At 39.2% G+C, this 12,896-nt stretch overlaps 1 protein-coding gene across 1 annotated transcript; it reads left to right on the top strand.

Annotated features, from left to right (window-relative positions):
• Nucleotides 1-7,187: 7,187 nt before the first annotated feature.
• On the top strand, nt 7,188-7,961 carry LOC137021871 (uncharacterized). The gene has a single exon (XM_067388847.1). The coding sequence runs from the start codon at nt 7,188-7,190 to the stop codon at nt 7,959-7,961; it is 774 nt and encodes a 257-aa protein (XP_067244948.1).
• Nucleotides 7,962-12,896: the final 4,935 nt, after the last annotated feature.

Below are 12,896 nucleotides of genomic sequence, written 5' to 3'. Positions count from 1 at the left end.
AAATAACTGATTTGTCCAATTTCGCGTGCTAATTTTTTACTCTGTCCTTAGTAAATCCAAACCTGGAAATTAAGTTGCTTTCAGTGTATATATATCCAAAAAGACTCTTTCTGTAGTAGCTTGTTTACCCTATCTCCTCCTCTTTTTGATCTAGGGACATGTTCAATATCAACTATTTTCAATGTACTTGGATCTCTATAATGTAGGGCCATGGGATATTGAGGATTGCAAACTCAAATGGAATTCTTATGTTTTGCTAATCTAATCGTTAATATTCTCGTAGTCATCCCTATGTAAAAGCAACCACATGGACACTCCAACCGATACACAACATTAAAGTATTGCAATTAATAAATTATTTTACCTTGAACTCATGGCCTGATATTATATCTGTAAACAAATTTGTCTTGAGCATGTTATCACAGTGAGCATGTTATCACAGTGATTGCAATTACCACATTTGTAATTTCCTGTACTTGAACATAGCTGAAGTAGTTGATTTTCTTGAGGGAGGATGACTTCTCATTAATTTCTTTAATTGTAGTTGTTTTCCAAAACACAATGAAAGGAGATTAAGGCAACACTTCCCTAAGATGAGGGTTAAGGTTTGCTCGCCAGACCTTAACCTTGTTTCAAATGTATCTGTATGTCTTCTGCCTCAGTTTATTTTACACTACACCTTTTTCAAAAATATTAAAAACAATATTAGTTGTATCATGTATGTACTGCAAAAAAAAAAAAAAGGTGACAGTTGATTGCATTGGTTGTTTGAACACAAAGCCTTTGACATCAACACCTACAAGTTGAAAAGCGTATTTATTTTTCTATCCTCTTAACCATAGACAATTATGCGATGCATATAAATTCCATTTTATTATTTGCATTTAAGAGCCAGAAATCCCTCTTTAGTAATGTACAAATTTTACTAGGATTTGTTCTACTGTGCTCAGAAGGAAAGATGTCCACTACATAATGAATGAAGTGATTCCCCTTTCCTCAGATCTGTCCTCTCCTTTTTGCTAACCTTGACTTCACATTTAGCTCAGAGTTAAGAGCTTTCTTTATCTGCACGGTGAAGTTTGGTGGCTTAGCACAGCGAAGAGAATCAATTCTTTGCGAGATTTGGCAATAATTACTAAATTAGCGAATAGGTTCCAGCAGGTGTGAGAGAAAATAATTGTATACGATTAAAGTGTCCAAATCAAGGTCAATTCTGTCGTGCGACCAGCCCCAGGCATGGTAATAATGATTTAAGTGGTAAAGATTTCCCATATGAAGAAGTACATACAGAATGTGTTACCTGTGGCCCTGTGCGCAGGACCCAAGATGCCTTTCTGAAGTTTAATTTTGGACCAGTTGGTTATCATGATATTACATTCCGAGTTCAATAAGTTAAAGAGATAGTTCACCCTAAAATGAAAATGATCCCATGATTTACTCAGCCTCAAGCCATCCTAGGTCTACATGACTTTCTTGATCAGATGAACACAATCAGAGATATATTTAAAAAAATATCCTTAGTTCTCTAAGGTTTATAATGGTTGTGAATGGCTGCCCAAATTTTGAAGACAAAAAAATGCATCCATCCATTAAAAAAAATGAATCCATACAACTCCAGGAAGACCTTTATTAACCTCCTGGAGACAAATGGATTTATTTGTTTGTTTGTTTGTTTGGGTGGATATTTTTTTTTTTTTTGTCTTCAAAATTTGGGCTGCCATTCAAAACCATTATAAAACCTCAGAGGACTAAGGATATTTTTAAATAGATCTCTGCTTGTGTTCATCTGAAAGAAGAAAGTCATATAGACCTAGGATGGCTTGCGGGTGAGTAAATCATAGTATAATTTTTATTTTTGGGTGAACTAAACCTTTAAGTAAAGCTCAATCAACAGCAGTTGTGGCAAAATGTAGATTACTACAAATACAAAATTGATTCATAATCTATGAGATTTACGGTGAGTTTACAATGGAAGTGAGTGGGGCCAATTTTTGGATAATGTAAAAGGAATATAAAAAAAAAGCAAAAAAGGATTTTAGGCATTGCATTGTACAAGTTGTAAAAATGTATATAACTTTACACAAAAAAGATTAGTTTAGGTTTTTTCACAATTAAATCATGTTAACACGCATATTGTTTATGTCTTGTGGTTGTACTATTGAAACAGTGAGTATTTTAATGCTTACAGATTGACCAATTCACTTCCATTGTAAGTGTCTCATTGTAAAAGGCCCATTCACACCAAAGACAATGATAATGGTAAAGATATAGTTCTAAAAATCACTCTAAATGTGAAAGAATAGCGGAGTCTGCAACAATAACGATAACAATAATGGCACAGAGGAGCTATATCATTAGAATCACTTTCAGAATTTTTTTTTTTTTTTCCAGCTGATGAACGCTAAAAACATTGACAACCAATCAGAATCCATTCTGTTTTAAAGGCCCCAAGCATTTAAACCAACAGACGACCTAAACTGCAGCACATTTTTAGAATAAACAGACGGTATCATTTGTTGGTGTGGATGCCAATATAGATATCATTATGGTTAGCAGTATAGTTATCATTCATGGTGTGAATGGGCCCTTCTGCTTTTTTGCTTTTTGCTTTTTTTTTTTTTGAAGAAAAGGAGGGGAAAAGGAATGAAAAAATCTGTTAATTGTTAAATAGTAAATAGTAAGTTCACTTACTATACAGTGTAACACTGTAACAAATTTAACAGGACATTTCAATACTGTTTAACTTTTTGAAAATTAAAAAAGAACAAATAATATTATTTACAGTGAAAAAATAAAATAAAAAATACATTTTCAGAATTCCCTCTACACTTCACAATTGTTGTGTTTTCTTTGAAATAACCTAAAATGTTCCTACCATATTTTTCACTGTAAAGTTTTGGTGACCACAGCTCCTGTTTGTTTGTTTGTTTTTATGTTTGTTTGTTTGTTTTAGTGTAATCAGCATGCCTCAAATTCTGTCACCTGAGTTTAACTTGTATTGAATCTGGAATTTTTTTAAAAGAGCAGCCTGTGATTTGCAAAATAAGGCCTGGGGGTTTGAAGACTTCTTCTCTCAGGTAGCTCTTTATCTTCAAAGTTGGATATTAAACTATAATCCTCTGCTTTATAAAACACAACTGATAGAGCTAATGTGATTTTTGAAGATTGTGGTTGGGAAATATTTGCTTGGAATTAAAATTATGGACTTTTTTTATAACCAGACAGAACATTTGTCTAGGAAGTACTGGAATATGATGTGAGCTTCATCCCATATATATAATAATTTCCCCCTGTATATCCATTTTCATCACACATTAATTGGTATCTCATTCCCCCATATTGCACAGATGTCATTGTCTTTGCCAGTCATCATTTGGCTAATACTCCTGAAATACACACATACGCTCACACATGGCGCAGCCGTCTACCCATTGTCATGGCAACAGCTGCTGAAAGGCAGAAAAGGAGATATGACAGGTTCCTTATCAGCACAGTGAAATATTAAAGCTACCAAAGATCTGATCCACCCCCCCTCCCCCCCAAAACACTTTCTTCCCGATCCATTTCATAAACACTTTCTTCTTTCTCAGCTCCTCACTTCAGTGACGTCTTACATTGATTTAAAGCAGGATTGCATTTGTCCTCTGTCTGTCTCTTTCTCAGTTTGGCCTCTTTTTCCTTCTGCATAAATTTGTTGTCCCAGTCATGTCCCACTGTGTATTTTCTGCCCATCTTGATGGATGAATACAGTTCCTGATAACGTATTTGTTTCCAGTCAACATCATTTACCTTCCCTAAACACTTTTTTTTTTTTTTTTTTTTGATCAGCTCTGGGTGGATTTTTTTTAAAGCTTTGGGTGAACACTGAAACTATGGAGAAAATGATAAAGAAAAAGATATATAACTTTATACATTTATAACTCACATATATATAACAAACACATAAACACACTGATTTTTAATTAATTATTTTTTATTATTATGAATTAAAACCTGTAAATACACAAAGTTTTAGAATTTTGAAAAATAGAAAAGATAATAGAAAATTTTTGATATTTACTTGACTTAAAATAGAAAATTTTTGATATTTACTTGACTTCAATTATTAATTTATGGCTTAATGACATATGTGTCCATTATAAAGAAAATTAATATTATTTTAAAATCTAGTCACACATGTGCTAAGTTCTTAGAAATATACAATTTGTATTCATGGTGGTTTAATGTGTTTTTAAGAAACTTTTATAGATTTATTTCTAAAAAGTTAGTTTATTTGAAATATGTTATGTAATATGCAAGCATTATCTTAGACATAATTAAAAAAAATAAATAAATACATCTATTTTTCAAGGTAAATAAAATGTATCACTTTTTAGTAAATATGAATAATTCAAGTTGGAACAGTGGACATTAATGAATAATTAATAAATATCATTACCTAAAAGTTTTTGGGGAGTCATATCTTGAAAAGGCCAAATTATCTGATATTTTTGACTGACAGTTATTGAGTTTTCTATATGATATAATCACCCTGATGTTTTTGACTTAAAATAACAAGCTTCCAGCGTGACAGCCATATGCATTTGACGTACATCCAAAAAGTGTTAACTTCCGTGACGTTTTACACTACAGCATGATGTACTACACTATAACGCGTCATGTCATTGTGTACTACATCGCAGACGATAACACTTTTTGGATGTATGCCGAATATGTATGGCTGTTGCGCCGGAAGCTAGTTATTTTACTTTATAAAGTTTTAAATAAGGATATTTGTCTTACACGAACGCATCAATTAGTTCCAGAAAGCCTTTATCAACCCTCTGGAGTCGTATGGATTGTTTTATTTGTTTTGTTTTTTTTGTCTTCCAAATTTGTGCTTCCATTCACAACATTCACTTCCATTATAAACCTTGGAGGACTAAGGATATTTTTAAATATTTCTCCGATTGTGTTTGTCTGAAAGAAGATAGTCATATATACCTATGATGGCTTGACGGTGGGTAAATCACAGGATAATTTTCATTTTGGGGTCAACTATCACTTTAATGCCAAAAAAAAAAAAAAACATAAAAAAAACATTAAAAAAAACAAAAAAAAAAACAAAACATTCAAATGATTTTTAATTCCAAATCACTGTATGTATGAAATTATTTTTTTAAAGAAATGAATAGATCTGTCATTGATCAATATCTGTTATGTCATAATATATGTCATAATGTCATAATAGATCTTTGTCATTGATCCTCATAGATTCAGCATTCAATCCCCTTCTGTAAGTTGTTCGGCAAGCCAAGACTCGCATCTGTTAGCAAATACGTTTGTCAATCCCAAACAGTGATAGTGTGAACGTAGCTGAAGTGGCGCTCTAACACTTATAATCTCCTGACAGACTCCAGCGCCTCAAAGGTAACACAGTAACATGAAACAGAACTTAGTGACAGTGTCTGTGTTTAGCTGCAGCAACACTTCCCTTCACACGTACCATCTATCAGCAGATCTTGCCTCACAAGGTTTCTCACAATCAAATGCCACGCACCGCTCATTATTCCACCATATTCACTGAAGAGAAGTCTCAATCTTGCTGTGTTGTGTATTTTAGTGCAGCTAGACCTCTGTGAATAAAGTCAGTGGAGTTCAACAGTGACTGATGGTTGCCAAGTGAATGGTCTGTCTAAAGGGACGGTAAACACAGACAAGCTCCCATGATGCAATGTGGTACTCTCATTGCAGTGGAATTGAGAATAAAAGTGTTGAGGCATAGACCCAAGATGATTTAGAGACTTGCCTAAATATCCTGTACAATGTGCGTCTCTGAAATAGGATAACATCTACCCTTGAAAGCAGTAAAGAGAATATATGCATACCTGTCTTCTCTATCATTATATTTGAACCGTTTACTTGTGTTTTTTTGTGGCAGTAGACATCACTATAAATCAAACATATTTGAAGATATTAGGTTGTTTCCAGGGGGAAAAATGCTCAAATAAATATGAGGAGGAAATTTGTTAAAGAATATATGGAAAGAAACTAGAGGTCAATGTTGACTTGGTTGGCATGTTGCAGATGTGGGATAACAACAAGCTGGTGGAAGGAAAGTGATGCTCTGGGCACTGTTCTGATGAGAACCCATGGGTCCGGCCATTCATGTGGTTTGAGGAACATGATGAAGAGTTCAAGGTGTTGTCCTGGCCTCAAAATTCCCCAGATCTCAATCAAGTGAGCATCTGAGGAATGTCCTGGACCAACATGTTCAATCCATGGTGGTTCCATCTCGCAACCTACATAGTCCTTGAAGGCTCTTGTGCCAGATCCATCAGGAGACTTTCAGGGGTCTTGTAGAGTCCATACCTATGTGTTACATATCCGTCTTGTCTAGGTTGTCTTTCACTATCACGTGATTCTTGTGTTCTGTTCCCGCCACTCATCACTCACCATGGACACTGATTACACCCTCAGCTGTTTGTTATTAGTCTGTGTATTTAAGTTCCTCCCTGTCTTCAGTCCAGCATCCGGTATTGTTTGATGTTACTTGTTTCTATGTATCCTGACTCCTCTCTGAGATTAAACTACGTTATTGTTTCTTATCCTGCCTTCCTCGTCTTTGATAGTATACCACTGTAACAGAATACTGGACCAAATACTGAAAATGGATTTCGGCGGCATGTTCACACTCGTTGCAAGGAATAACCCCGATTTTTGTTCGTTCACCAATGAATTCATCAGTGTTGCACTCGCCTGCCCCTACAACGACGAAACCCTGAAGTCGTTGTTCTGGATCGGGGCAAACTACCATCATCCCGTGGACCTCCCAGACACCTCCGGACTCAGCTGGATGGAACATATCCTCAGGTGTATGGAGAGTGTTCGTCCCCGATCCAGAGCACAGCCAGACCCAGAGCCTGTATCTTCCCCACGAGCACTCGTGCGAGCCCCCCGCAGACGGAGAGTTACCACCGGCAGCTTAAGGTCAGCCAGATCCCTAGACCCCGAGGACAGAGGTGACCTGCGCCCAGGAAGTGGAACTCCAACTGACGTCTGACCAGGGGTGTGAGCCCATAACATCTGCGGACGAGGGAGAATCGACTACGGAGAGGGAGGACTGGCTGATTGACTTCAGCGATGAGTCGACTCCAACCCAAACCCACCCGTCATGTTTACCTTTGTCATCTAACAGAGACATTACGATGGACTGTGTTTTATTTACAGATTCCCTATCGACGCTGTCAACACCTCGCTCAGCCAGTCCTCCTACAACATCGCTGCTGGATGTCATCTGTCCTGCGCCGTCTCCGGGGAACCCCTGTGACGTAGAGCCGCAGGTCACACTCCCACCAGCAGCACGTAAGCCAGAGGTTCCGGTGGCTCCGCCTCCAGCTGCCGTCCTCGTCGCTCCATCTCGGCCCATCGACCTGCCGGCTCCGTCCAGGCTCCGCCCATCTACGGTTCCGCCGGAGACCCTCCGGCTGACGGCTCCTCCGGTCTCCCTCGTCCGGCCGGCTCCCCCTTGGTCAGTCGTCCCTCCTCCTCCGCAACGGACTTACGAGACTTCGTCTACACTCAGTCCCTCCACCCCTTCAGCTACCGAGGGCTCCTCCTTCCCCTCTGAGTTGCCTCTGTCCTTGGTCGAGCCGACGTCACCGCAGCCCTCGGGATCTCCAGCTCCACCTCCGCCGATCGTAGCCAGTACATCGCCGGGGCCTCCTAGACCAGCGACGTCGCGGGAGTTCGCCAGCTCTCCGTCTGTGCCCCGGAATCCACCTGCCGAGTCTCCGCTGGTCGTCCTCCAGATGCCGTCAGTCTGCCCTTCAGCATCTGGACTCCGCCCTTTATCTACTCGGCCGTGGACTGTCAGATCTGGGGAGCTCTGGGTCTGTGCCAGCGGTCTTCCACCTACGCTGCCAGGGGATCGTCATCCTCCCTTCATCACTCCATCACCATCACTCCGGCCACCCCTATGATGTTCTTCCACGGCGTGAGGACGCGCCTTGCCGGAGGGGGGAGCTAATGTTACATATCCGTCTCGTCTAGGTTGTCTTTCACTGTCATGTGATCCTTGTGTTCTGTTCCCGCCACTCATCACTCACCATGGACACTGATTACACCTAGGGATGCACCGATACCACTTTTTTGGAGTACGAGTACGAGTACGAGTACTTGCATTTCAGTACTCGCCGATACCGATACCGAGTACTTAATAAAAAAAAACATGATTTCAATTTACAGGTAACAGCTTTAGTCATATAAATTTAACAAAAAAACAAGGGACTAGTTTGGAATTAAGAACATTTATTTAAAATGAAAAGCATGTTGTATGCAAAATATTACAGAATAAATAATTATAAAAAAATAATTAAAAAGTGACAGTGCAACTCAAGTATTTTTTTCAGTTTGTTGTAAACTCTGCCGCTTTGGACAACACAAGGGGCATTCATAAACATCTTTTTAGTGATGTTTAGCTATTTAGTGCACAATATTTGGATAAATATGTTTATGTTGTTGCGGCGTGAAACTCTCGTCTATCCACTGGGAGGTTAGGCTAATTAGCGACACGGGGCTAACACTGCTTGTCCAAATATCCGTGGTGAAACTAAACGCAGAGGAGGCTTGCAGTAGGCTGTGGATATGTTTTTTCACGGAGTCGTGTAGTTTAGGCAGCTCTGTGTCAGTCATGTAGCGGCGGCTTGGGACATCATATCTGGGCTCCAAAACATGGAGGAGACGCAGGAATCCCACATTTTCTTCCTCTGAGAGTGGCTGGTCACTCAATGCAATGTACTCGATAATTGCTTGTGTTATTTTCACAGCACGTGGATTGTCTCTGGACATTTTCTCTCGTCTTGCAAGAGTTTGCTGCAGCGTGGGTTGTGTTGGTTTAGAAGCGTGGGTAAACTCTTTGTACTAACTGTCATGTTGGGATTTTAGGTGCTTGATTAAATTACTTGTGTTAAATGAGCTACCTTTTGAGCCTCCTCTGGACAATTTCGCTGAGCACAATTTGCAGTCCGCCTTTGTTTTGTCGTCTTCATTCACTTTGAAATAGTTCCACACGGCTGACATGTTGTCTCGCCTCGCCTTCTCCCCGCTCTGAGCTGCAGCCGGGGCGGAGCCTGGGGGCGGGCACTCGGCGCCTTTGATTAACCCCTTACACGCCGCTCAAACATAGACATTTCTCAGACCGTGGTATCGGTCCCCGGTATCGGGGGACTTTTAACGAGTACGAGTACTTTAGAAAATGTGGTATCGAGGCCGATACCAGATACCGGTATCGGTATCGGTGCATCCCTAATTACACCCTAAGCTGTTTGTTATTAGTCTGTGTATTTAAGTTCCTCCCTGTCTTCAGTCCAGCGTCCGGTATTGTTTGATGTTACGTGTTTCTATGAATCCTGACTCCTCTCTGAGATTAAACTACGTTATTGTTTCTTATCCTGCCTTCCTCGTCTTTGATAGTATACCATTGTAACACTATGTGGGTTGGTGCTATTTTGGCAGCACTCTAAAGATCAACAACATACAGTATTAGGCAGGTGGTCATAATGTTTTGGCTCATTGGTGTGTGCGTATATTTGTGAAAGCCATGACACAGTTTTTTTCAAGCAGCATATTGCAGAAGTTCTTAGGGATATTTAAAGTCCTTTCACACATTTTTTTAATTCTGCTGTGCTGCTTGTCCATTGTTTTTCTATGCAAACATGTGCTGGGCAAACATTTTTGACACTTGTGCTTGCATATCTTGTCTTTTGCAGAATCTTGTACATTCTAAAAAAACAAGCCCTCAAGTTCAAAAACTTTTTTTGTTTCATTCCAATGCTGTGCATCTTGCTTTTATTTTTTATTTTTTATTTATTTATTTATTTATTTTTTTTTCAAAGCAAAACACTGTTCTGTGTGAATGGTCCTTTATGCTCCACACTAAATGAATGACTCTCCTTGAACACACTTTTGTGTGTGTGTGTGTGTGTGTGTGTGTGTGTGTGTGTGTGTGTGTGTGTGTGTGTGTGTGTGTGTGTGTGTGTGTGAGAATGCTGGACTATGAACTTTCCTTATGAACATGATTGCTTTATATGCCATGCTCATTCATTTCCTGATCAATAATACATTTGATCAGTCTTCAGTATACAGTATATTTACACTGCAGTGCTTGCGTGTTCCTAGTTACAATTTACCTCATCCAGTATCTTTTAATTGAATTTTCCTGCACATAATTGTGGGTCTTAATCACAAAAGAAACGCCAATAAAAGAGGGATAAACCAAAAGGGAAAAAGTCTTGAAAAGTGTCTCAAATAGCCCATCTTTTCTTCCAGTTCTCTTCATCCCCCAAGGATAGTTAATTGATTGTTTGCAGTTAGGAACTCCCTGGTGTGAACCAGTGGTCCCTGTCTTCTGCATGAGTCAGCAAAATGCTATTGAGTGAGCAATTACTTTTGTCTATAAAGTTAATAAGGGGAATATTTAAATCACAACAGCAGAGGCGCCAAGACATTTGTTCGTGATTGGTAATAAACAGGGTGCAGTGTTGATGCGTGATTAACAACACGTATTTAATGGCGGCTGTATTACAAGACATGAACCACCTCAGAAGCCTGTTAGATCCTCCATTTTTTTTCTCGTAAATGCTTCACTTGACTTATCACTGCTAAATGTCAAGTACATGCCACTACTAGATCTGAGGAATGTGATATAGGACTTAAAGATGTTTATCTGTTCACAAAGAGCTGTAGATATTACTTGATGCAGTTGGTTTTCAGAGACTTGACACTATCAGAAAGCACTAAAATTGTCATCTGAACCAAAAAAAAAAAAAAAAAATCCAATAACTATACTGTTAAAAGGATTTTTCACCAAAAAAATAAAAATGTCATATTTTTTTCAGCTTTGTGTCATTTCAAACCTGTATAATTGAATTTCTTCAGTAGAAAACAAAATAAATATTTCAATTGTTTTTGCCCCGTAAAATGAAAGTCATTGGGGTCCAAAAAAAACAACATTTTTAGTTGAACCATCTCTTTAAGTCAGCCACTTTTTTTTTTTTTTACTTCTCAACTTCTTTTAGCATCAGGCCATGGTTGAATATCAGACGTGTGGTCTCAGCTGTAGGCAGACAACCGTGAAAGTCTCTTAGCCACGGCTGCTTCAGTCAGGTATTATAAACATCACGCTCCACTTTTCCCGTACCTGGGGCATACACCTCAGATCGCAATCTACCCCCAGACCGCAGAACTGCAGTACAGTATTCGCTGGCCTTTCTGCTGCCGACTGCCTTGTACACCGTTTCAACCCCCCTTCTGCTGCCATGCTGAGCTCTGGTCTCTCCCAGTGGCCTGTTTGAGCTTTGCAGTCTGGTGATAGCGAACCAATTTATGAGCCCCCCTCATGCGACACAGCATCTCTTTTGAGACATGTAAATTACCTTCACAAATTAGGGTCAGATAGGGCTTTTTTCCCCCACATCTAAATCCACAATTCCTCGCCTGTTTTGTATCGCACTTTTTGCATACATAAATATTACAAATCTTAGCAGCTTAAAATGCAATAAAGTTTAATTTTGAGTTTCTAAATCTATTGTTAATAATAATTGTTAATAGTTTTACAAAGTATTGCTATTACATTTTGTAACAAACAACCTGTTTTGTGAAATATTGTATTATTTATTTATTTGTAAAATTTATTTCACTTTATTTCACTGGTCAGGCATAACATTATGACCACCTTCGTTATATTTTGTTGGACTCGCTTTTGCAGCCAAAACAGCCCTGACCTGTCGAGGCATGGACTCCACTAGACCCATCAAGATCCTTTAAGTCCTGTAAGTTGCGAGATGGTGCCTCCATGGATCAGACTTTTGTTCAGCACATCCCACAGATGCTCGATTGGATTGAGATCAGGGAAATTTGGAGGCCAAGTCAACACCTCAAACTTGTTGTTGTGCACCTCAAACCATTCCTGAACAATTTTTGCTTTGTGGAAGGGCGCATTATCCTGCTAAAAGAGGCCACAGCCACCAGGGAATACTGTTTTCATGAAAGGGTGTACATGGTCTGCAACAATGCTTAGGTATTGTACATGTCAAAGTAACATCCACATGGATGGCAGGACCCAAGGTTTTCCAGCAGAACATTGCCCAAAGCATCACACTACCTCCGCCGGCTTGCCTTCTTCCCATAGTGCATACTGGTGCCATGTGTTTCCCAGGTAAGTGACACACGTACCCGGCCATCCACATGATGTAAAAGAAAACGTGATTCATCAGACGAGGCCACCTTCTTCCATTGCTCCGTGGTCCAGTTCTGATTTTTACGTGCCCACTGTTGGCACTTTCAGTGGTGGACAGGGGTCAGCATGGGCACCCTGACTGGTCTACACCCTGGCTATGCAGCCCCATACACAACAAACTGCAATGCACTGTGTATTCTGACACCTTTCTATCAGAACCAGCATTAACTTTAAGCAATTTGAGCTACAATAGCTCATCTGTTGGATTGGACCACACCAGGCAAGCCTTCACTCCCCATGTGCATCAATGAGCCTTGGCCACCCTAAAAAATTTACAATGTATTTGTTTAGGCTGCCAATACTTGTAATTTTAAAAATACTTCAGAAATACTTAGAAATGTTTTTGAATTTAATACTCAAACAAACAAATAAACAAACAAGCATAACTATCATCAAATCATATCTGTCTGAATTTCTTTAAGAAATTGTCATGCCTGGATTGGTTTGTTGACAGAAGATGGTAATAGCTCAACTGACCGAGGTACAAAATGTTTTAATATACAAAGATTGAACTCAGTAATGCATGTGGATTGTGGCTGGAAGATATAGTGTGCATGACTGCGGTATATATTGCTTTTATTATCATCTGCACCTTCCTTATAGATTCTCTTTTCTTTCA

The sequence above is a fragment of the Chanodichthys erythropterus genome, chromosome 6 (assembly GCF_024489055.1).
Source record: "Chanodichthys erythropterus isolate Z2021 chromosome 6, ASM2448905v1, whole genome shotgun sequence".
Taxonomy (NCBI): domain Eukaryota; kingdom Metazoa; phylum Chordata; class Actinopteri; order Cypriniformes; family Xenocyprididae; genus Chanodichthys; species Chanodichthys erythropterus.
This window is presented reverse-complemented; position numbering and strand designations above follow the sequence as displayed.

Bases quoted from the DNA above. Each gene is read 5' to 3' on its own strand.
- LOC137021871 (XM_067388847.1), top strand. From the start codon at position 7,188: ATGGACTGTGTTTTATTTACAGATTCCCTATCGACGCTGTCAACACCT.